The sequence below is a fragment of the Mustela lutreola genome, chromosome 4 (assembly GCF_030435805.1).
Source record: "Mustela lutreola isolate mMusLut2 chromosome 4, mMusLut2.pri, whole genome shotgun sequence".
In the NCBI taxonomy this organism is placed as follows: Eukaryota; Metazoa; Chordata; class Mammalia; order Carnivora; family Mustelidae; genus Mustela; species Mustela lutreola.
In genome coordinates this window covers 7,946,142-7,971,408 of record NC_081293.1, presented here as the reverse complement: position 1 = coordinate 7,971,408, position 25,267 = coordinate 7,946,142, and the positions used below count along the sequence as shown (strand labels likewise).

Genomic DNA, 25,267 nt, shown 5'->3' with positions numbered 1-25,267 from the left:
CCGGGACCAGTTAAATGAGCAACCCAGGCGGGACACCTGGCATTGGTGGTTTTAAAATCTCCCAGGGGATTCGAATCCTGAGTGGTCTTGAGAACTACAGCCCCAGACACACACACACACACACACACACACACACACACACTTCACTTCACTGATGAAGAAACAAGCCTGGCTTGTAGGGGCCGTTGAGTTGCCTACAGTCTCGCACTGAGTCCATGGGAGCTGAGCTTCCAACCTCAGCGGGCTGTCTACCCGCTCTTCAGACTCTCGGAACACCCCAGGGGTCTTTGCAGAGGCTGCCTCTTCCCTGCTTTCTCACTCACGTCTGCGGCTGTGGCATTCAAGTGTCTGGCGTGCAGACATGGCTCCCTGACTCCCTTCCCCAAGACTCTCTTACCCACGGGGGTAGATCACCTCGTCAAATGACCATGTTGCACTGGGATTCTGCAGAGAAACAGACAAGCAGGACAGATACATAGGCCTATAGATAGAGAGAGTAGAGAGAGCATGAGAAGTCCCCCAGTCTGTCCTCTGGAAGCTGGAAACTCTGGAAAGCCTGTGTGGGACTCAGCTTGAATCCAAAGGCCCAGCCACCTGGGAGAGCAGAAGGTTTAAGTCGTGGCCCAAGGGCTGGAGAAGCTGAGATGAAATGTCCCACCAGGGAGGCAAGAACTCTGGTGCTGTCAGAGGCCTCAGCGGATTGGCTGGCGCCCACCCAGCTGGGGAGGGCAAATCTGCTTCACTGAGTCCACTGATTCAAAGGCTGAGCACATTTGGAAACACCCCTACAGATTTACCCAGAATGTTTAATCTAGGCTCCTGTGGCCAGTGAAGCTGACACATGACCTTAACCATCACACAGGTACTCCTGGGCTCAGGCCAGCCAGCTGCCCCTCAGCAGACCTTGTGGAGAGCCACCCTGCCCTGGGATAGGCAGAAACCCTGGGAAAAGGGCAGGGGTGGGCCCTGGAGAGTTCCAGAGCCCACAATGAAGGATGTCGCCTTCTTGGTCACACAATACAGGTTCTCCTGGGGGCAGTAGGCATCTGTGTCTCTCCAACCTTGGTTGATGATGGTTAAATGAATTGAGCTCAGCAACCATCTGGGCCCTAAAGAAGCAACCAGAATATGAGACAGGTGTGCCCCGTGCCAGGGGTGAGTTTCCTGAGGCTTGGAAGGCTCCCAGCTTCACCAGGGTGACCATCAGGAGGCAGCATGTTGGGCAGAGGTTGGCCCGTGGGAACCAGGAGTTAAGTTCTGGTACCGGGTTGCCTGGACCTGACATAGCTGTGCTTTCTGGGCACTTTCATGTTATCCTCCCGGACCCTGCCGTGCTCCCAAGGGGTGGGCTGGGCAAGCCGTGGGCACTGCACTCTGCAGACGGGGGAACTGAGGCACAGAGAGGGAAGGAATTGCAAAGGTCAGTTGGCTCACAAGGCACAGGGAGCGGGGCACCTGAGCCCAGCCTCGGACAGCCACGGAGCGGGCCCGGGGACTCTCCGGGTGCAGCACCAGCTCCTTGTTCCCTGCCTCGGTCCCGTGTGCGGCAGTGACGGTCAAGACCACCGCGGCAGCAACGGGACAGCGCTGTGGAATTCAGAGACAAAAAGCTAAGAAGCAGCTCCGGCCCCGAAACGATCCTGTGGAGCCCCGCCTCTGCGCCCAAACAGCGCCACGGGGATGCCTACGTGACATCCTCGTTTCGAGATGTGGACACTGAGGCTCAGACAGGCTCTAGCCTTGTCCCATCCAGTCATTGGCCCAGCCAGGGCTCGAGCTCAGATCTGCCTGGAACCAAAGCCCATGCACGCCGCCCCCCGCCCCCCCCCTGCGCTGCACTGCTCTGCTTCTCCCCTGAGAGCACAGGGGTTCCCGCTCTCCTCCCGGAAGGAAGTGGGTGCTGTGACCCACTCAGAACCAGAAAGCTGCTGTTTGGGGGATGACCGGGAACCAGCTGTCCAGGTGTCACTTAAACCCATCACTGAGCTGCCAGCTGGGAAGCTAATCTTTGTCCCCACTCTGCAGCGGCTGAGTATCCACTTGGCCTGTTTTGCCGCTTGCTTCCATTCCAGCCTTATAAACAGGAGCGCGTGCAAGGGGCCAGGTCCCAATCTGGACTGCCATGGTGAACGCTGGGAGCTGGCAGAACTGGAACGTTGGAGAACGGGCTTCTGCTGTGACCTCTGCCACATTTTTGAGTTGAGCAGGAAGATCTGGCTGGCTGGGAGAGGGGTCCCCAACTCTTCCTATCTGCCTGATAACTTTCTTAGATTGGAAAAGCATCATTCTTGGGTCAAGAACCATTCAGGTCTTCAGATAGATCCTCTAGCTCCTCTTAGAGAACACAAAGTCTTGATAACTGCACCTGTCACCTATCACTGGACACCTGTAATGCACCTAGGAGTTACCAGTACACACCGATTGCATCTAGTACAGCTCTCCTGCAAGCTAAGTGCAGAGCTTCAGAGGGGAGATGAGTTACCTAAGGTCACAGCAGTAACAACTGGCAGAATTAAGGGTTAAGGGTCAGTGTCAAGCCTGTCGGCCATAATTTAACCTTGCAGCCTTGCTGTATCTCCAAAGCCTAGGAACCAGGCAACTGGAAATATAGACATGCCCATCTACAGGGTGGAGGCCCAGCCTACTCCCTGTGCCCAAGCATCTCAGTGTGAACCCCGACATAGCACCCTGATGCCTATAGATAAAGGCAGGTAGAAGTAGTAGGGATCATCTCTGACCACTTGGCTGATAGCAGCTTGGGTAGACCTGGAGTAGGGCCCAGTGGCCATCAGCTCTGGCAGCTGGACCCATCAGTAGAATTGGTTGGCAAGTGCGGACTATGCAGCAAATACTTTTCAGAAAGATGGTTCCACTGACGGTCCCAACCAAGGAGCCACTTGTGCTGCACCATGGGGCATGTCAGAGGACCCTGGAAAACATTCAGAAATCTCTCCCTTCACTCTTACTGGGAGTCACTACCTTCTATCACATTCACACTGGCTCCCATGTTAAAGCCCTCATGGGTCACATTTGACTTTTTCCAAGTATTTGAGCAGAGTCTGAAGATTCACACAGATTCTCATCCAAAAGCGCTAATTAAATTTTTCTGAGTTAAAATTCACATGTCTAGAAGCATGTGTAAGGCCATTATCTCTGCAGCGACATATGCTTCCGAATAATTACGGTTGTACCAAATCACCGGAGTGTGGCTTGGAAGTGCTAGTGGGTCTGACAGCACCATTGTTGTGGCTTTTCAAAGTCATGGAATTATGTAGATGGCAGAGGGGTTTAATATGCAGGAAGTTGTCCGGCGTTAGTATTTTAATAAAATGCCTTCCATTCTAATGTCTCATGAAAAGATAAAGTGTCAGCTTATGACTTACAGGTCTTCAAATACATGCATTCTCCAGGAGTCTTGGAAAGACATCAGGCTGTCTTCCCAAAGACTGTTCTGTGGCCCACGCTGCCTTGGGTGTACAGTGTGAGTGTGTGTGTGTGTGTGTGTGTGTGTGTGTGGTGTGGACATGCGTGCGTGTGCATGGCAGCGTGGGGAGGAGAGGTGAAGGTCTTTGGACCCTGGAACCGGGCCGAGGAGCTGGGACGGGCATCCTGGTGCCAGGCAGGCTCATGGTCGCCGGTGCCCACAGCCCAGGCTTCTGATCCTGGATTTTCCCAGGCCGTGTGAGCGTGGCACATCACCACCGTGGTGTCTCCTCTGTACAGGGCCTCTATCAGGGGGTTGAAACAATGTTTGGGAAGCTGCCATCAAAGCCTTGAGCCCCGGGGGACCTGAAAGGGGAACTGGGTCTGCAGCTGCTGCTCTTCCTGGTCCTGTCCTCACCCCAGAATTTAGTTTCCTTCAAGATTCCCACTGTCCAGCAGAATGGAGACACAGGTCTCCCTCTCCCTGGAGTTTCAGAGAACGTCTTGCAGTTCTGGCAAAGGTACCCCATCCTCCCTCCGGGGACCAGGACCGCCAGGCTGCGGGGTGAGGGTGAGACCTAGGGGTGAAGGGCGAGGGGGTGGGGGCTTCCCGGCCTCATCCGCCCTCTGCGGTGACAGTCAGCACAGGGACCTGCCAGTGACCCTGATCTGAGGGCCTCCTGCCGAGAGAGAGGAGCGTGGCTCCCCCCACCGCAGCAAATACAGGGCACAGGGACGCAGAGGTGGGCCAGGCCCCTCGGACGGGTGCAGTGAGATGCAGGGAGGGCATCTGCGGGCATCTCATGTGTGTCACCCTGGGGAACGAGAATCTGTTACTGGGCTCTGCTCCCTATCTATGAGCAGACCCCAGCCAGCAGCATTTCATGGCTCCCTCCACGCTGGCAGTGTTTGGATCCACCACCCCCGCCCCCCCCCCCCCCCGGGTACTTGCAGGGCCTGCCTGAAGGACCTGCTGCAGAAGCATCTGGAATGCAGGAAAGCAGGCTCCTGCCCCTTTTCCCCCTCTCTCCAGGCTGCCCTGCGGACCCAGAGTGCGGGCTCTCACTGCAGGGTGTTTGAGCAGGGAGCTGTGTCAGGGCGGTCGGGGGCAGGGGCAGGCTTGTGTGTGTTGTGAGCGCAGAAGCATAAACGTTTTCCCCGGAGTAGAGCCCGCTGGCAGAGGTTTTCCTGGTTCGTATCCCAGGCAGTAAATACATGGAGAGTCACTTTGGTGCCTGATGGAAGTCAGGGATGGGGGGCAGGGAGCTCTGCTTTTCAGAGGTCCAAGACGACTCAGTGCCCAGTGCCGCAGCTTCAAACCCTGGGCTCTGTCCGGCTCGCTGCACACAGGGCTGTAGGAACGGGGCAGGGACTTGGTGCTCTGCTGTGTTGTTTCGGCCACAGACAACTGGCCCTGCCTAACCCACCCCTGCCTCCCTAGTGGCTTCCTCACTGGGTGTGTGTTAGTGCCCCAGAGCCGTCGGAGCCAGCTACCGCTAACTGAGCGGCTGAAGCCACAGAGGTGTATTGACTCCGCTCCAGAGGCTGCAAGTCCAAGATCGAGGTGATGGCAAGGTTGACTCCTTCTGAAGCCGGGGATGAGGGAGAATTTGTTCCAGGGCTCTCCCCTGGCTTCTGGGGTCTGCTGTCAGCCTTTGGCATTCCTTGGTTTATGGAAGCATCCCCCAGTCTCTGCCTTTGGCTCTGCCTGGCCTTCTCTATGTGTGCATCTGTGGCCAAATTTACCCCTTTGATAGGGACACTGGTCATGTTGGGTTAGGGCCACCCATCTCCAGGCTGAGTCCATCCTAACTGATGACATTTGTAATAACCCTACTTCCAAGTAAGATCACGCTGAGGTCCTGGGGGTTAGGACTTCCACACATGAATTTCAGGGAGACTGTTCAACCCACAGCAGGTGACACAACAAAGGGAAACAAAGTATCACATTCTGAACACCTACGCCCAAGAATCCCTAAACTCGGGGCACTTGGGTCAGCCTTCCGGGGCAGGAGCGGGGAGTTCATTTGTCCACCATGTGCTTTTCCCTTTCAGTAAAGAGGAAAGAGGCACAGCATGGCAGGAACCTTTCAGCACGCAGTGACCTTGCCCCGGCGGAGAGTAAGACTGATCAGAACAGGAGCTCCCCTTTCCCAGAGGGGAAGGCACTCGGGGGCCTGAGCAGAGCTAGACCTGGCATAAGAGGAGCTGGAGGTTCCCTATTACAGGGTTATCTGTAAGGGGCCATGTGGTATCCCTGCCCAGATCTAGAAGGAGAAAGAAGCAGTTGCGGCAATGTGGACATCCCAGTGCCTTCTCGGTCCCCTTGAGCTGGGAGAGCTAGGTCGGGGCAAAGCCAGTCACAACAGGTGCACAGCGTGGAGCAGGGGTCCACGCGCTCAGGAGGTGCCGGAAGTGGGTCTGCCAGCCACGTCTGAGCACAAAAGGGGGCGGCGCCCCAGCAGCCTGGCCCAGCAGCCCCCACAGAGCAGCGTCCAGGCTTGTGCTGACCCAGAGTCTGTCTTTGCCTGAGGCCCTGCTGGAGGCCACACACCGGCTTTTCAGAGCAGGAGTCCTCGTGTGTACTGTGGCCGGCGGCTGGTGCCAAAGTCCCCAGGCAGCACAGGACTGTGGAGAAGGGCTTCTCAGGCTGGGAGACATGGAGAACTAATCTTGTCTCATCTGCGGTGTGGGATCTGAGCCCCGGCACTCGGGCTGCATTCGGTGAAACCTGGTTTCTGTGAAGGAGCCGCCGGCTCGCTGAGCCTGGAAATGGGAATGACACCGGCTCTCCAGGAGAATTGTTCATCGAGTAATTTACCCAAAGGAGACCGGGAATTATTACGGACCCTGGCGGAGAATTGAGACTTTACATTAAATCTCTGAGAAGCAAACAAAATAGATTTTATCTATTAATTATCTAGTGGTAAAATTTTACATTGTCCCGAATCATTGTATTCTGTGACATCTACAGAACCTGAAAATAGTAATGTTCATCTTGCCGGATGGTTTAATGATATTTGGCTCTTTGATAAGTCCTCTTGGGAAGGCCAAGAATGCTAAGACTGAATTTAGCGACACGGAGGAGAGCAGACATTTTGGTAAAGCCATTTGGCATCACATAGCAACAACGTGCTGGCGTTCAGCTCTTTCATTGTTATTATTAGGTGTGAATTCTAAATTCAGGGTTTTTGTCCCCTTAAAGTCATCACTTCCCAAAATAGGTTTCTTAAAAGTACAGCTTTCCCAGATGCTAACAGCTCCATTCCCCCATTCGGGCTAACGAGGACATGAGCAGAAATGAGGTCACATTCTCCCACGAGGTCAGAGGGCAAGCGTAGCCGGTGTTTCTGGAAATAGGAAGCCAAATAGGGGGGTTCATTAAGCGTCAAAAAAGGGGCATTGTGGGAGCCCTGGGTGACTCCATCAGTTTGCATCTACCTTCAGCTCAGGTCATGATCCCGGGGTCCTGGGATCGAGTCCTGCTTCAGGCTCCCTGCTCAGCGGGGAGTCTGCTTCTTCCTCTGCCTGCTGCTCCCCCGTTTGTGCGTGCACTCTCTCTCTCTTTCTCTCTGTGGCAAACAAATAAAATCTTTTTTAAAAGGTGGGGGTCGTCATGACAATGGAGGCTTGAACTCTACCATCTTTCCCTTCCTTCCCTTCATGGGCTTGTCCTTACCACATCGGCCCAAAGAACGCCAGGGAAAGCACTCCGGTTGGCCGCACAGAGTAATGGCCCAAGCTCAGTCTCTTCTGGGGACTCCCCTGGGCAGCCCCCCACCGTGAGAACCGCGGCTGCCTGGCTGCCTGGCTGCCTGCCGTCGCACACACACCTCTGCCCCGGGGGGAGGACAGGGGCCAGAACCAGGGGAGCGAGCAGGTGCCAGACCTTCCTCTCTGACTTCCTGCTGGGTGACCCTAGGCGACCCCTTCTCTTCTCTGGGCCTCAGGTTCCTCATTTGGCAGTGGGCAGGGAGAGGGTAACTTGGGATCTCCAAGCCATGGCCTTTTCTACCTTGTATCCGTGCTGGATAAGGTCCAAATAGGGCCACTGGTGCTGGAGACACTTGAGAGTAAGTGGCTTGATCTGGGATGGGGTTGGGGGGATTCCATTTACACAGAAGAAGGCTTTCACTTCCTCACAACCTGGTACTAGGACCCCTGAGTGGAGTTGTCTGATGGGCACCAGGAGACTTCCAGAAAAAGGCCCCTTTGAGACATGGGCTGTATCTCCCCTGTATCATGAGGTCACTTGAGGGGACCCTGACTATGGCCGTGGCCCAGGACCACCAGAATCAAAACCCTGGGAAAGAGGCCTTTGTCACCTGTGGATTCTTCCTGATGTAGGACGTACGCTGAGCTTTGCAGAACGGTTGCAAAGTTGCTCTCAGCCCTCCTCCCAGGCAATCTTCTTAGGAGGCCAGAGCTGGGTTTGAAGCAAAGCACCAGTGTCTTCTAGTCGAAGAGGTGACCTTATTCGGCTGCCTCCTTTTCCATAGCAAACCAACAGGCCCAAGGAGGGGAAATGACTTGCCCAGGGTCCCCTAGCAGGACAGGAGGAAAGCTGGAGCCAGGGGCCAGGTCACTATTAGCCACTAGTCTATTACTTAGGTATGCCTGGGTTCCAGAGTCAGGCAGACTGGGGTTCAAATCCTGCCTTTACAGTTTACGGGCTGCGTGACCTTAGGCAAATTCCTTAACCTCCTTGTCTATCTATTGCCTTACATGGAGCTAGTCACCTCTCCCCGGGGCCCACGGAGTCACACGTGTACAGTGCGCTGTTACTCCGGAGCTGGAATGAACTCAGAGCCCGTGGAGGCCCACCGCCCCTTCCTGTTGCTGCCGTAAGTTGCCGTGGAGGAGGCAACTACAGCAGAGAGCCTGAGGCTTGGCCAAGAGGCTGTGCTCTCAGTAACGGGCTCCCGTGTCTCCGCAGGCTGGTGGAGCTGTCTTCCTCGGTGCCCATCGGCTCCCACTGGGGGGTGCTGTCCAAGTGCTTGGCCTACAGCAAGGCCGCGTCGGACCCCTTCGTGTACTCCTTACTGCGACACCAGTACCGCAAAAGCTGCAAAGAGATCCTGAACAGGATCCTCCACAGACGCTCCCTCCACTCCTCGGGCCTCACGGGCGACTCCCACAGCCAGAACATTCTGCCGGTCTCCGAGTGAAGGACGCCGCTCTTGCTGGAGACGGAGGAATGAGACAGTTGGTGAGAAGCGGGAAGGGAGGGCTCGGGGTCCTGGGCGGACTCCTCCAGCTGCCACCCCCCTGGGCGGCCCAGCGATGCCTGCTCCCTGGTTCCTCAAGGGCAGAGGTTGGACCGTTCCTGTTTTGCACCAAAGGATGACCGAGGTTACTCGCTCTGGGCTTTCCTTTCAGAGGAGCTCCTTTGAGCTCCTGGACTCAACCAGAGACTCCCCAGAAGTGACGCCAAGTCTGGTCACGATCAAGGACACACAGCGCTGGTGGCAGGTGGGGAAGCATGGCGTCCACCTGCTCCCTAACCCCTGGGCGTTGGGCTCCACGCTGAAGAGTGGTGGTGGTCTCCATGGGATGTGAGTCATGCTGAACGTGAGGTTGGCAGCGGCCTTTCGGCCTTACCTCCAGCATGGCTGCTCTTCTCCACGTGGTCGTGGTGGCGGCTTTAACCCAAATCTCACCCAGCTGGTAGTCACCAAATTGTGCTCAGCTGGGACTCGGGACCCTGAGTCCCAGGGGAAAATGTTGAACGACTTGCTGCTGCCCCATTGTGGCTGAGCCGTGGTCTTAGAAATGGTTCTGTTGGGTTGAACTCTGGTCCCCCATGTGTCCACAAGAGCTAACATTTGTGTGTGTAGACAATCTTAGCCTGAAAATGGTTTAAACAGGCAGTCACCTTCTTCTGATTCACCCGTCCTAACCGCTGGAGCCAAGGAGAGGCAGGAGGAAGGAGGCTGCCTGGTGCCCCCACCCCTGGTTGTGACCTGAATTTGCAGGAGGCTTTTCACCTCCAGCTGGTCCTGTGAGAGGCCCCTACAAGAACTGACCCGAGCAGGGGTTCGATGGGTTTGATATTGGTTGTAAGGCCCTGGGCTCCATGATCCCAGTGGCTACACATCTGGTCTCTGTGAGTCTATCAGCAGAAAGTGGAGGCTGTTCCAGGTGATCAAGAATGTGCCCTGTGCTAGTAAAGAGAGGGTAACATTTTTATGGAAAATGATCGCTTTGATATCTCTGCCAAACCATTAGCAGCTCCATCTTGATTTACGGAAAGCCAAGGTGAGTGGGCCGTGCTCTCTGCCCATCTGTCTTTGTTTATCATTTCGGATGATATGTGAATGCCAAGAGGGTTATTTCTCCGTCCTCTGTTCTGATGCCTCTGGGGTAGAAAGGACGGGGAGCCACAGACTCTGATGGCTTGTCTTTCCAGCTCTCTGTGTCCTAGCTTTGGAAGTACAGGGGGAGGACACTGTCCAGCACAGACCAAGTGGCAAGAGTCTAACATTTTTTACTGCCGAGGGCCCCAGTATGGAAAGACAGAGAAGTGTTGTGCACATTTCCTTGAAAAGATGTTGTGGAAATTACCTTAGCTCCCCATTTAGAAAAGAGATAGCTGAGCCCAGCCTAGTCTTGCCTACTTTCCAGGTTTTCATGGGACAGACATGGCCTCCCAGGCCTTGGCGCCTGTCAGTTCTAGTTGGAGGTGTGCTCACACTGCCTGGAGGAGCCCGTGGGGCACATCCCTGCCCAGCTCTGTGTTGAGGGACATCACGTTGGTAGCTTGAAATCAGCCATGATGGGAATACTTATGCCAAGAAAATCAGCAAAATCTAAAACCAGGACTTCCGCCCTGAGAGCCGGTGGTCCAGCGTCCCCCAGCACACCACTGCCCAGACATGACTTTGTGCTCTGATTCACAGCACGTTCGTTTGAATCAAGTTTGAATCACAGCAGACATTCATTTTAGTGGAACTTTCCTAGTGACAAGCAGCTGTTCATGCCCACCCCACAGTCCCAACCCCAAAAGTACCGATGAGGTTGCAAACAAGAATGAAGCCAAGAAGGTAGGCACGATGGAATCCTACAATCTCCCTTTCCATGCAAATATTCTCCAAATTGGGCGACAGAGGAGTAGTGACCTAGTAGGTGAGGCTAATAGGCAGTCAAGTTCAAGCAACAACCTTGTTTTCATCCGAGTTGGGGAATGACTATGTCAAATTCTCTTTCTTCTTGTCCTGTGTATGCGACCTGTTATACTCCCAGAGGCAAATGGATCACTTTCACCTCTTCCTGAGCTAAAAAACAAACAAACAAGCAAAACCAAAAGATCTCTCACCCACAATACCACAAATCTTAGAAAGATACATATCATAATTTTTGCCAAGCTCCTAGGACTGCTAAAGTGAAAACACACACCATAAAACCAGTTGTGTTGGCATCATGTAGACAAAAGACCAAAGAAGTCAGCCGAAGGGGTGTTTTCACTATTGTCTGGACAGGCATTAAGAGTCAAGGAGAAGCAAGGAGAAAGCATTAGCGGTCAGCACCGACCAGCTCAGCTGTAATTACCTTTAGATGAGTGTTGGTGTTCATCGATACCCAGTCTATAAAATTCTCCCCTGGCTTCGTTATTCCCGGGTGAATTATCTACCTCATTTGCTAATTTAATTTATCAAACACAACATGGGTTTCTCAGGTAAAACACTCAGAAACAGCGAGATCAGTGGGTCTGGGAACACTTACTTGACTTCAGTCTAGCATCAGGCTCGATGTGTAAGGCCCAGACTCTGGTGGACGCTGGATCAGGTGGGAAAGAGCTTCAGGAAGCTTAGAACTGAAGCCTGGCCTGGGTGAGGGCCGGGGTCTGATTCCTGCCCCTCCCCCCCACCAGGGCTCTGTCTCTAGCCCTACACAAGCAGAAATGTAGATTTAATTCCTGCCCTGGGAGGCTTTTTCAGTCACCCTGCAACTACTCCAGCTTTTTCTTGCACTTCCTCTAGAAGGAGAAGGCACCAGAGCCCTAGGACCCTACCTGAGGGACCACCAGCTCAGGTGAGGGTCCTGGCATCTGGGGTTTGTGTGTCTCATGGTCAGCTGACCTCCGGGAGCGATGTCGCTAAGGGCCAGCCTGTTTTTACTTAGAAAGCGGCTGGGTCATGAGGGAAGTTGACTCGAGCCCCCTGATACCAACAGCCCATGCCTTCTGGGGTTCAGCTCAGTCTCCTGTCACCCTGAGCAATAAACCTCTCTCGTGTCACTGAAATTAGTTTTCTTTCTCATGGTTCTCTTCTCTCTGAGAGAAGACAGACAGGACAGGCCATGCCCACGCGCAGGCAGGGAGACGATGCCTGGGGTATGGCCTATGGCCGTGCATTTCTAGAATGTAACCCAAATGCAGGATAACTCAGATGGCCCATGGTCTTAATGAGGATATTTTATCAGGTGCCAGAAATTCCTTGCATTGGCTCCTTTCCTTTGGACCATGAGCACCCCAGGAGAGAGTGAGGTCCGGGATATATTTGTGCCCCCCCCCCTCCTTTCTGGAAGGTCTAAAGCACCTGGAACAGCTTTTGGCTTGTGAACTTCATTATCCACAGGAAACACCAAGGGAGCGTGTTTAAGATGCAGATTCCGGTACCCTCTCCTCAGAGATTGGCCCGAGGCAACCTGGGATTCTGCACTGTCGAACCTCCATGCCCCGGCCACTGCGGCCGGGGGCCCCCCAGCTCTCCCCTGAGAAGGGGATCTGGGACACATGGACACACTCCGTGGAAAGCTGGGCCTTCCTAAATATCTCTGTTTGTCCTGTAGCTTTCCCCAAATCTCCAGACAGTTCAGTCTTCAGCCTCATTTAAGGGCTGAGTCATTTTGCTCTCAGAGCGACAATGCGCTCACTCCGTGAAATTCTGAAATTCTAAAAACCCGTCTTCAGAGACTCTGGTGGAAGAGCTGCCACCCTCCCCTCCAGAGGTATTTGCAAAGCAACCTCATTCCATTCCCAGGGGCTCCCTGGTCAGAAGTGCGGGTGTCCGCGGTGGGATCGGCAGAATATAGCAGCACTGGCTGGCTGGGGGCCGGGACACTTTGTTAGAGAGCAGGAAACTGGCTCTTAGAGGGTCCCGTGGGGACATGTGCTTGGGTCTCCTCTCCGCCTCTGCCTGGGCAGCCTGGCTGTGGGAGCCGATGGCCTCTGGGTCCTCTGCTGCCAACCACAGCTAGCCCAACGCCCTTCCCACCCAGCCTCAGTCCCCGGGAGTGGAGCCAGGCCAAGGTCAGGCCAGAGGGAGACAGTGCTGGATGCCAACCCCTGAGTGTGGGTCTGTTTTTGGTTCCCCACTTCATCCAGCAAGGCTGACCCAGTCTGGGCCCCCCGGGAGTCGCTCCTCATAGTGACCGTGGTCCGTAGCCCTAACAGCTCATGGGTACTGAGGGAAACTTACAAGCCAGTGCTGTGCTGAGTGCTTTCGGGCCATGTTTCCATGGGTCATCACCATGACCCTAGGACGTAGGGACTGGCATCTCCTTTTCAGACTGCTGGGAAGGTCTGTAAGTCCTGGGGTAGCAGTTAGAGATGTGTGAGGGGCAACACAAAACAGGCCGTGGGCTCCAGAAGGGCAGGCCGGTGCCGATAGGACGTCGCAGCCGCACCCAGCTGGGGCAGCTGCAGACACAGCAGGTGTCTTTCCATTCAGCAGAGAACCCCTTGCTCCCAGCTTCGGTGCTAATGCCCTCACCCCCAAGCCGGGCCCTGGGGCCCCTCCCAGCACACGGCCGCCCCTTGCTTGGGAAGGACGCCTCTAGACTTCTCTTTCTCTAGGAGAATTCGGTGAGAGGGGGGAAGGACTGAGCAGCCGCTTCTGTACCTGGGATTTATGCTTCCCAGGCCCTTTTCACCTCCAAGAAATCTATCTGACGAGATGTCTTAGGTGTTTGAGGACTCACTGTTAACCTGCATTTTCCCGAAACTCTGGGCCAGTTGCCCTTAGGATATCAGAACAACACAGCAGTGTCCTGATGCCAGACAGGTTCCCGTGGAAGACCCTGGTGTTGGCTTCGGACCCCAGGCTGAGCTGGCCATAAGTAGAGGTTGGATGGAGGTGTCCTCCCCAGTTTGCTTTTTGGAGTTCGGAGGAGAACCGTGGCTGAGGCGGTGTGGCTTGTAAGCCTCTTCACGTTCCCAACAGTCTCCCACTTTCTCTCCAGACCACTTGCCCTTTTAGCCCCCAAAGAGCTAGTCCAACCCTTGGCCAGCTGCCTTTGTCCTGCTGCTGGCAGAAGCCTTGGCCCGGGGCGAGGGAGGAGAATCAGGACTCTCAGGCTTGCTGTGGCATCTCCAATTTGGACAGAGCCATGACGTCAAAGGCCTCCTCGTGCCTCCTTCCATAAAAACGGGCCATGGACTTGCTCATCTTCCTGGGGAATCTGTATCGGGACAGGGAAGTGGCTGGGACATGTGGCTTTGGGCAGCCTGGCCTAGATAGCATGGCACATGCGGTGGTATTGGTTGGGGTGGGGGGCAGGAAAGCAGAGTCCCGGAGCCAGGGAGGGAGGGACATGGGGCAGCTGCAGGCTCCAGCCCAGAACTGCAGCCCAGAACGTGCCTGTCCCTCCTTGGATGTTTCCTGAGCACCTTCTCTGTGCCCAGCCCGATGCTGTATCGGCCTCTGCGGGAGACAGGGCTGCCCAGGAGGGGTTGAGCACACTGCTCGGGGGTGCAGAGTGGGGGCTGAAGCACTTGACCAGTGGGGAAAGAGGGTTCTGGGAGGCTTTTCAGAGGTGAGGACACTGGCCCAGAACATGTAGTAGGACAAACAGAGACAAGACACAGAGGAGAGGTGAAAGTGCCTGGGAAGGAGGCTCATGGGCTCAGAGCTTGGTGCGTGCCCAGGATTGGTGTCGGCTGAGTCCAGAGGAGAAAAAGTGCCTCCTGGGAGAGTGACTGATCTGTGGACCATGAGAGATGATCCAAGTTTTGGAGTTAGGATACTGAAATGAGGTCTCTTAGAGAGAACGCGGAGGGAAATCGACATGCACCTAGCTACTAAAAAGAAAAGGAACAGAAGAACGAAGGAAGGTAGGCAAGAGGGAAGGAAGGACGGACGGACGGAAGGACGGATGGACAGAAGGAAGGAAGGGCCAGAACAAACTGCATTTATTTTAAGGGACATCTACATTTAACAGTGAGTGGGAGGAGGGCATATTTCATTGTTCACAAACCAACCACGTTGGCCAGGGCACCTCCCTGACAATATGCACGAGGGGCACAGAGGTGTGTCTTCAGTAGTGAGGGTGCATAGGCTCTGTCACCGCCGGGTCCTGACGGCCACTGCCACGCACCCCTGGGGACGACTGGAGGAATTCGCACACCCGGAGCAGCCACGGTGGCGAAAGCTGCTCTCGTACCGTGTGGCAGGTCAGCCACACTGCATTCACACCCACACCGCCATTGGGCTTGTACCGTTGGCTCGCACAACGTCATGTAAAGATGTCTCTAGCATTTCAAGGTCAGTCGTTATGAATCCACTCAGTCTTAGCAGGGCTGGAATGGCCATATTTAAAGATTTTTAAAATAATTTAGATTGTGGACTCAAAGAACTGTGCGCACCTTTGGGAATGCGTGTGCTCCTAGGAAGACCATCGTAGCATTTCCTGAGTCCTTTCTTCCACGGGCTGGTGACTCTAGAGTTGGGATCTTATTTCTCCCCTGATGCAAAGGGTTGTTGCACGTATTCAAGAGAACCTCAGGTCCATGTTTCAATAGTTTCAAAGAACCCAAGATCTGTATTTGGACATGGAAACCCACTCTGATCATCCCCATCAAGGTCCTGGCCTTGATATCACCCCATCCTGTCCAGAGGGAATGTGTTTGGGAGAGAATCAGATGCCATCACGATGGCACACCTCGGTTAGCTTCATCTGAGTCGGTCCATTTCCTGATGACCAGATACCAAAGCCCCAGCCCCTAAAGGCTCAGCCTGCCATTGCCTTGCCTCCAAGTCTTTTAATACCAAATCCTTGCTTGAATTACTTGCAACCTAACACTATGCTCTAAAAACCTTTAAATGCCAAGTTCCCCTGAAAACTGAAATCATTCCAAACCTCAACAATCCTGTTTTACAACAAGCATGTAAATAGGACCTCCTCTGGAACATTCGAGGGACATTTAATGAGGATGGTGTCTCGCCAAGCCCATCAAGGTGTCCCCAGGGGAAACCTGGTTAATTGCGGGTCACATACAGCATTGGCAGCCCAGGGACACATCATAAAGAAGTCTTGTCCTCCCCTCATTACCACACAGGGCATTTTTCTAGGTATTGGAATAAGCCTGTCTTTGCATTTGTAGGCTCATTTGGGAGAAGAGATTGAAGCCCTTGCTGCTTGGACGTGTGTTACCATTTTGGTGAGACAGCTCCTAGGAGGACATGAATCTGTTGCTCTGTTGAGGTGTCCGGTGGAGGCCAACCTCCCTATTCATCTTCCCTCATGGAGCACGCCTGTCTCCCACACAGAGGCTTTGCCCTGCTCAGTGCCCAGCTCGAGAGCACCAAAGTCAAATTCTCAGTTGACCTTGAGTTATCATAGGTTTCATTATTTGTTAGTGTCTGTGCAAAGTGGGGAGGGGGACTTATGCTGTCTGTAGCTTGGGGCATCCAGAGAACAGACCAATGGATGACAAAAGGGAGCCCACCTTAAGGAAACCTAAGTATGCGCCACCTCGTTTAGCATTCCACATGGAAATGTACGTTGTATATGGACACTTGAAAAATACTTTCGGAAACCAGGATTTAGAAAAATAAAAGATTTCATTCCCGGAGACAAAGTGATCTGGCTCCTGTACCATGTTCTATCCCTAACGTCAGACCCATAGGAAAATGGAGATGTTTCTGTTGGAGCAAATGTGCCCATGAACACGTGTGTCGTGCTTCTGTGTGCCCATGAGTATATGCGTATGGGTCAGCGTTCACAGACTCAAACAGCCGCATATGGAGTAAAAAAAAAAAAAAAAAAGGAAACAAAATTTTAGCAGCCTCTAATGTTTAACTTTGTATTGTAGCTTTAACTTTATTTTCTCCTAATTTATTAAACAGAAATATAGCTCCATTATACACGTGCACACACACACACACACATTATTAGAAGCCCCCCAATGTGACAATATTACCTTTCATGTAATACACTTGCCAACACTGTTTTTCTGTTGCAACAGGAATCAAGAATTTTGAATCCAAGGCCAATGTTGCCTGCTCTGTTTACAATGGCTTGTGTTTTGTGAAAACATATCAAATGTTGTAATATATTTTTATGATAGAATCGATAGTTAATACGGGGGGATGGGAGGGGAGGGAGGAAGTATATATTGTGATTCTGTCCAATAAAGCCTCCTGTTATAAAATCTTGTCCACACTTTGATGTCCTGGTATGAGCACATTTTTATCATGTACAATACAAGTTAGTTGTCAGAAATGTTGGCTTTACGATGCTTCACGGTGGGACATAAGTACCTACGTCTTTTCTCGCCTATCTTCCTGCATCGTGTTCTATTTTCTCTCCCGTCTCTGCTCTACAGATGCCTGGGCCCTCACACAACCTTCTGGGGTAGGTCTGCCTCCTTTGGGATGATCTCTTGACTCACCCAAACCCACAGCAGTCACACTTCTTCAAACACATGTGTCCGGGAGCCGACTGCCTGACACTGGGATACCAAATACTATTCAGCTTTGCCACTCTGGGCCCAATTCCTTAGGCTTGGCTGACGGTGACCAGGTATGGTCTGGTGTTAGGTTTCCCCAACACCCCTCAAGGACCACAGTCCCTGCCCGGACCTCTCTGGGCCCATGGATGCCTCCAGAATGGCCACAGTGCAGGAGGCATCCTTTTCCTAAGTGAGCTTAGGGTGGGTCCCGCAGACAGCCTCTCAAGGAGTGGGGTCCAGGCCACTGCTCAGACTGGGCCTCTTTGGGTCCTGCGGAGCAGAGCTGAGCACCCAGCAGCCTCGAGGAGGGCTGCGGTGGCCTCAGGGGAGTGGCATGTGAGTCCCAGGCCAGCCCTCAGGGAGCAAGAAAGAGGAGCGAATTGGAATGTCCCAGCAATGGAATGTCGCAGCCGACAGCAGCCTCGTCACCACCAGGGGACATCTCCGGGGCTGGCTGCAGGACACCCTTATGCTGACTAAGGGTGGGAAGAGTTTCAGGTCCTGAGAACCTCTCAGAACCTCTGTGTTCCAGATGCTGAGCTAAGTCCTACCAGAACATCACCTTCTTCAATGCCCTAACACTCCCGCGGGGTCGGTTTTCTTTCTCATAATCATTTTCCAGTTGAGGAATTGTTTCGGTTAATTTCATTGGTCCTTGCCTGGATCCTGGGGTGCCCAGGTATGTGGCTGAACCTTATTTCTGGGGGTGTCTGTGAAGGAGTTTCCAGAGTGGGGCTCCATAAGACAATGGATCTTCCCAGGGAGGGTGGGTCCCACTCTGTCCCACAAGGTCCTCATAGAACAAAAAGGAGGAGCAAGGAAGAATCTGCCCCTTCGGTCCAGACTGTTTGATCCAGGATATTGGTCTGCTCCCTCCCTTGGCTACTCTGGTTCTCCAGCTCTTGGACTTGGAGCAAATTGCACTGCTGGCTCTCCTGGGTCTCCTGCTTACAACGGCTGATCAGAGGACTTCTCAGCCTCCATAACTGCATGAGTCAGTTCCTAGAATAAATTGATGTGCGTGTGTGTGTGTGTGTGTGTGTATATCTATCCTGCTGGTTCTGTTTCTGTAGAGAACCCTGACTGACACAGGAACCTACCGGGTTGGAACAGCTCATGAAAGGTCCCATGGCTGCCGTGCGGGGAGCCCCCTCCAGCCCCACCGGCCTCTCACTTCCGCTGGGCCCCCACAGTCCGGCCGGTGGGCTCTCAGGCAAGCATTATCCTTCAGCATCAATAACCACGTGACTATTTACTACTTCCTTCGTTGTTGACTTTCAGCAAGAGGCAGCGATGAGTGTGAACAAGAGGCATGTTACTTGGTTTGATCACGCAAACCTCTTCCCTCTCTCGGATCCGGACTTCTCATCTTCAGAAATAAAGTTGTGGTGTAAATCAGGCATAGGAATCAATGGAGAAGAATAGGGAGTCTGGAAATAGACCCACATATAGATGGTCGATGGATTCTGACACAATTGCTAAAGCAGTTCAGTAGAAGAAGGATAATCTTTGCAGCAGATCATACTGGAGTGTCGGATATTCACATGCAGGAAGAAATAATAAACCTGACCCACCCCTCAGCCCGTGCTCTAGGCTTGCCTTGACATGTATCCTATACCCAAATGTCGTAAAGACTAAGACCATACAGCTTCCAGAAGAAAACACAGGAGAAGAGCCTAGCAACTTTGGGGCAGGCCAAGGTGTCTTTGATGCAAAAAGCAGGATGGCAAAAAGTCGATGAATTAGATCTCATCATGGTAAATGGTAAGAAAGTGAAAAAACAGGCTACAGAATGGGGAGAATATTTGCAACACACGTGTCTAACAAAAGAATTATATCCAAAATATATAAGAAGACAACCCAATAACAAGGGGAGGGGGCACTTTCAGATAGACCCTTCCAGAGAAGAGCCAACAAGCACACAGAAAGTGCAAATGAAAACCGCGTGAGATCGCACCCCCTGGGGGGATGGCTGAAATTAAAGCTTAGCCATGCTGAGTGTTGGGAGGACTGGAGCAGCAGGAAGTCCCCTCCACTGTTGGCAGGAATGCACCATGACCACTTCGGAGAGCAAGTCTGGCACTTTCTTATAAAGGTGGACTTACACTTAGGACAGGAGCCAGCACTCCACCCCTCCAACTGCCCAGGAGAAATGAAAACACGTGTCTGCAGAAAAAGCTGTGCCCACGTGCTCGTAGAAACTTCATTCGTCACAACCTCCACACTGGAAACAACTTGAACATCCATCAACGCGTGAATAAATAACTGGAATATTCTGTAGGATTCCACGGATTCCCCCCCACACACACACACACGAAAAAAGACAAAACTAGTCTGCAGTGACTGGGTGAGTTGGGTTTGGGGTAGGGGGGCTTTTGAAGAGGCACGAAGGCACATTGGGAGTGATAGAAATACTGTGTATTTCCTTATACTGATGGCTCCGCGAGAGGTCACAGTTGTCAGAACTCCCGCAACTGCCGCGCTTCGGATGGGCGCATTTGACGATGCTGTGGACATCCTTAGCACAGCTGAACTGCGCACACTTGAAAATGGTTCAGTGGTGGCTCAGCGTGGTTTGATGTCTGACTGTTGATTTCGACTCAGGTCATGATCGCATGTTGTGAGGGTTGTGAGATGAGCCCCGCGTTGGGCTCTGCACTCTGCCTGAAGCCTGCGTAGGAGTCTCTCTCTCTCTCTCCCTCTCCCTCTGCCCCACCCCCCAGCCTCGCTCACAGGCTTGCTCTCTCTTTCTCTCAAAAAAAAAAAAAAATTGGTTAAATGGTAAAATTGATGTATTTTTTGGCCACAATTTTATAAAAATAAGCACACTGAAAAAATGGGTGTGTTTTATTAGGTATACATTTAAGCTGAATAAAGTTAATTCAACAACAAGGAAAGCTGTAAATCTCTAAGTTTCCCTCCAGCTCCTGGAAATTTTTTTTTTGAAGATTTTATCTATTTATATATGAGAGAAAGAGAGAGTGAGAGAGAGAGAGAGAGAAAGCATGAGCGGGGGAGGGCAGAGGGAGAGGGAGAAGCAGACTCTCTGCTGAACAGGGAGCCTGGTGTGCAGCTCGATCCCAGGACCCTGGGATTACGACAGGAGCCGAAGGTGGACACTTAACCGACTCAGCCACCGAGGCACCCCCAGCTCCTAGAAATCTTGACCAATACACAAAATGTCTGTTTTTACTATTACCAAAAATTCTTTGCTTCTGCACACTGCCCAAAATTCTCCTAATAAGAGGAAATTCATCCCTACCAAGTCTTCCTTTATATGCCACGGACTTATTGGCAGTCTGTGAACTTTGGGGGCCCCTCCTACAAATTCTAACAAGTTTTTTAAAAGGAGGAAGTAAAATACAGAAGACTTCAAAGTAAACAAATTTTTATTAAAGCGTAGTTTCCAAACTGTTTTTAAAATAGATGTTTGCAATATAGTTATGTGTGTGCTTTCTTGTTAATAGATTGAATGATAAGATCTCATGGCAGTCTAGGAATTACTTTCATCTTAAAAGATGAACCTCAACAATGTTTCGAGTATCAGCAACAATGGAAAAGTGATAGGAAGATGCCTGTGCTTTCCACTGGTGACAAAGTCACAGGCAGCAAACACCCTGTGCACATTTATAATTGAAGGTGCTGCTGAATTTCAGCCAGAGGTTAGTGAAAACGAAGATGGCAATTTTCTTTCTTTTTTTTTTTTAAAGATTTATTTATTGGAGGGGGGGAGAAGAAGAGAGAGAGAGAGAATCTTGAGCAGACTCCCCACGGAGCATAGAGCCCAGGGCAGGGCCTGAAGAGCATTACCCCTGGGGAGGAAAACACAGAAATATGTGTTCATTCAAGAAAAACCACAGCCTTGATCGACCCCCTCTTTATTTTGTTGGTTCAATCTAAACCTCAGGAGAATGGTGAGGGGTGTTCACTGTATCCACCGTTATCCTATTCTCTGATTCTCTCCGTGAGATTTAAAGGAAGAGGCAGGATCTTGCCTATGTCTGTATACCAGGTGCTCAGCACAGAGCTAGGTACACAGAAGGTACTAAATAAATGTCTCTGTAATTGAATTTCCGTTATTAGCAACACTGTGTGAGGGGCACTTCCATGACATTCTTCTGCTGCCTCCTGACTTCTGCAGATGTTAGGAGTTGCTGAGAATTCTGGATTTCAAGTCAGACTAGTCATCAGGACCCATGCTGCTCGGCATTTCCACAGTTTCAGTCATCACCCTATCACGAGCTTGGACGGGAGAACAAACCTCTCTTAGAAAGGCAGCCTTGTCCTAGCCGGGTCAGAGCTCTGCCATGACACCTGGTGGCCTTTTCGGTACTTGTCTGTTGACCATGACCAGGAGGGACTGTAGGCCTGGGAGCACTGGCCAGTGGGTCTCCAGCTAGACCAGATCGAGTCACGCATCTTCGGCAAGGTCAGAAAGCCCAAGGACTGGAGCCCCTGGGTGGCTCAGTCAGTTAAACGACTGATTCTTGTTTTCAGCTGAGGTTGTGATCTCAGGCTCATGAGATCCAACCCCACTTCGGGCTCTGCACTTAGGGGGGAGTCTGCTTGGGACTCTCTCTCCCTCTCCCTCTGCCCCTCCCCCTGCTCTCTCTCTCTCTAAAATAAATTTTAAAAAGCAAGCAAATAAAGAAGCCTAAGGACCCAGGGTCACAATCCCCCAACATGCACTCGTTGTCACTGGAGCGGTGCGGAGATCCCCTTCGACACGTTCCTCTATTCATCTCATTCTTTAAAAACAACTAGCTGCCCAGTGCAGAAATCTGCTCCGGGTCTCATTAGGTGCCTCCTCCTAATTGCGGGTTTCTGAGTCAGCTCAAGGCAGAGCCTCGCATGGAAATTAAACCCAAAGAGAAAGAGAACAAGAAAAGTGCGTGGGAGTTGGATAATTGCGTGTGCGTCTCTAGTGATGGGCTCAGGCAGACAGAGCAGCAGATGGGGTCGAAATGGGAGGAAACACGGAAATGAAGACCGGCTCAGGCAAATGGTGATCGAAGCAAGGCACGGAGTGTTTCTGGACAAGTCTCCAGCTCTTTGGTTGCTGACCTTACCTGGCACTGATGCTGGCGTCCTTCCCTGACTCCTGACTCCCCTACGAGGACCTCCTCTCTCCCCTTGGTCAGGGCAGGGTTCTGGCACCTGCCCCCAGGGCTGCAGGTCCCTGGACGCCAGCCAGGGACAGCTGGCTTGCACATTCCCTCCCTGCTTCTCTCACCAGCTGCACCCGCTATAATCCGACCAGCTGCAGACCTAACCAGGGCACTGGGGGTCCCCTAACACTGGACTGCCACAGAGCGGGTGTAGATCGTTTTTGTAACCTGGAATCCTGCTTCGCTTCTCCTCCAGCATGCATGGGAGAAAAAAACATGGGTTTTGGAATCAGAACGACCTGGTACAGAAGCCATGAACTGCAGAGACACCACCAGTAAAACAGTGATCATGGTACCTGAAGCATCAGGAGGACTGAGCCAGCTCTTGCTGGGAAGCGTTGGAGCACAGTGGGTGCGTCACTTAAGTTAATGCCCTTCGTCTCCAACGTCTGAGAAACTCCGTGCATTTTCTGGAGCAAAGGGCAAACTCTTTGGGGTATCCGAAATTTCTAGCCCTCCAAGGCAGCCTCTCTGGGAGGAGCCCTATGGGTTTGAGTCTCCTGCGACCTTGGCCGTGACCTCCATCCCCCATCTCTGGGTCTCCCCAGGGGGCTGACAAGGATTCGGAGCCTTTGCCCTGGGCTTGCCCAGTTCAGTTCATGAGGCCGTTGTGAGCTCTGGGAACAGACTCTATAAGCTGCTCGACAGAAAGGCTCCTTGGGACCCAAATCCGTAGTTTAGGGGAACGGGCAGTTCTGGAAACCCACAGAGCAAACGCGTCGCAAGGACTTCTGTCGCAGACGCTGCGTGGGCGGGACGCATGACATTAGCGGGGCTGCTGGAGCACAAAGTGTGGTGGCTTTGGAGCCCAAGGAGGAGGGGTGACTTCTGGGAATCTCCTCACCGGGCTGCTCTCCCGCCATCAGAGCCGCCCCAAGGACAGCCAGGTGCCCCTGTGAGGAAAGCGTATGTCCCGCTGCCGGGCTGCCACGGCGGAGGCTGCGGCTCTTTCTCGGGGAGCTCCGCCACAGACCAGCCGAACCCCCAGAAGGAATCTGGGCTCCAGGCCGACCCTTCTAGTCCTGCCCCATCTGCAGCTTGGAGCAACCATCAGAAACATCCCCTGAGCATCCCCCAACCCCTCCCACTGTACGCAGGACACAGACTGTCCTCCTCAAGGCCTGAAGTCCCCCTGAGTTTTGTCCTCTGCGGCTCTTCCCAAACTCATCCTGTCCCTCTCGCTCACGGGGACGCGTTCCAGCTGCCTGCGGCAGGGGCCTGAGCAGAAGTACTGTGCTTCTCGACTGCCCCTGGTTATTATTCTGCTCTTTGATTAAAAACACAGGTGCACCCATGCTTCCTTCAAGTGCTATCTGGGGGCAGCGGCAGCCAATTATGCTGTTACAGAAATCAGACACCTCGGGCCTCGGGGTAATCCAATTTCACTCGCCCAAATAATGTGGAAGCCTCGGTATTGCTCATAAGGAGACTGGACATGAACAAAGGTGACTGACTTGTGGTCAGGGAGACAGAGCCTGGCTCGGGAGCTGGAGGAGGGAAATCCTGCCCACCGAGATCAGGAGTGCAGGTGGGTTGGTGGGTCTGCTGGCAAAATGTTAAGTCTGAGGTGCTGGGGGTAGCCCCAGTGGGGACGTCCAGGGCAAAGCCGGCCAGATGGCTTGGAAGAAGCAGAGAGGGTTCTCGGTCGGGGACGAGAATTGGGAGACATCAGATCCAGGTGGTGGTTGACACCGTATGTAAAAAGGGATCACTCAGCAGCTGTGTGCTCAGTGGGAGAGAGCCGGCTCTTCCAGAGAAGCCCCCGGCGGAGCCACAGGACGTGGGACCCAGGGGAGACGGGGAGAGGAGGAGCTTAGCTGGCGGTGCCACAGAGACCAAGCCGGGAGAAGTTTCGAGAAAGAGAGAAATGTGGCAGAAAGGGCCATCTCCATCACCTTGACCAGAGGAGGGAGGGGTCTGTGGAAACGGGGCGGTGTGGTTTGGGGAGCAGGCTGGAGGCGAAAGCCAGAGCATGGAAGACGGGGCCAGGAGTGGGGGCTGGAGCAGGGACTCCTGCACTGGAGCGCGAGAAGAGGTTGCTCCCTCTGCACTCGAACTCAGCTTGGCTCAAACAAAGAAAGGCTAACGCCCCAGGTTCCCAGTCCTTACTCACTCGGAGACCTCGGAGACCTCGTCTTCCAACCCTCACAGATTGGGGAGGGTGCGGTACAGGTTGTGTGTAAGTCACTTCGCTTTCAGATTCTTGTCTTAAAACTACTTAAAAGGAAAAAAACCTTTTTTTGGAAGCACGTCAGTCAGGATTCTCTAAGGGAAATAGGACTAACTATAGTAAGGGACTTATTTTAAGGAATTAGCTCACATGATTAGGGGGCTAGCGGGTCTGAAATTCATAGGGCTGGCAGGCTGGAGACTCGGGCTATCTTCTGACAGCATTTCTTTTCTGGGGACCTCAATTTTTGCTCTCAAGGCCTTCAGCTGACTGGATCAGCCCCCCACCCCCCACCCCAAGCCCCACATTACTGAGGGCAATGATCTTCTTTATTGGCGGTCAGTTGATTGAGATGTTAGTGCGGCCACGAAACACCTCGACCACCAGCCTCAGACAAGCGTTGAGTTAAGTTGCTGACTGCGCTGGCCCAGCCGCCGCGATGCAGACCGTGACCGCTCCTGATCTATATCATTTCCCTTTAATAAAGCATTGGGAAATGGAAGGAGGAGAACTTGGGGACCTCCGATGGCCCCTCAATAAGTCATGAAAAAAAAAAAAACAGAAAAAGCTGCAATTCCACTATTTTAGATGATTTTTGGCTTCTTCAAAACTCCCCCCACGTGGCCTATAGGATTCAAAGAAACATCTTCTTATTTATCCAACAGTTGTACTCCCGAAGTGACTTTCTCCACGACGTGTTAGCAAGCAGGCGCCTTTTCAATGACAAACAGTCGGGGAGCTGATGAAATGCTCCCTCCCACACTCCGTTCTTATGGTGCATTTAACAAGACTAAATTGGTCCAGCGCGCCGGCTTGCTGGTTTTTTCCTCCCTC

The 25,267-nt window shown here is 52.8% G+C and overlaps 1 protein-coding gene across 2 annotated transcripts in view; it reads left to right on the top strand.

Moving 5' to 3' along the window:
* GPR26 (G protein-coupled receptor 26) overlaps nucleotides 1-16,797 on the top strand; it is a 32,909-nt gene extending 16,112 nt beyond the window's left edge. Inside the window, exons 3-4 of one of the 2 annotated variants that reach the window (XM_059172914.1) lie at nucleotides 8,360-8,632; nucleotides 15,746-16,797. In XM_059172914.1, the coding sequence (XP_059028897.1) occupies nucleotides 8,360-8,591 (232 nt within the window). In that variant the 3' untranslated portion in view covers nucleotides 8,592-8,632; nucleotides 15,746-16,797. Of the gene's footprint in view, nucleotides 1-8,359 lie in introns of both variants that reach the window. The other variant, XM_059172913.1, reaches the window with a different exon arrangement.
* Nucleotides 16,798-25,267: the final 8,470 nt, after the last annotated feature.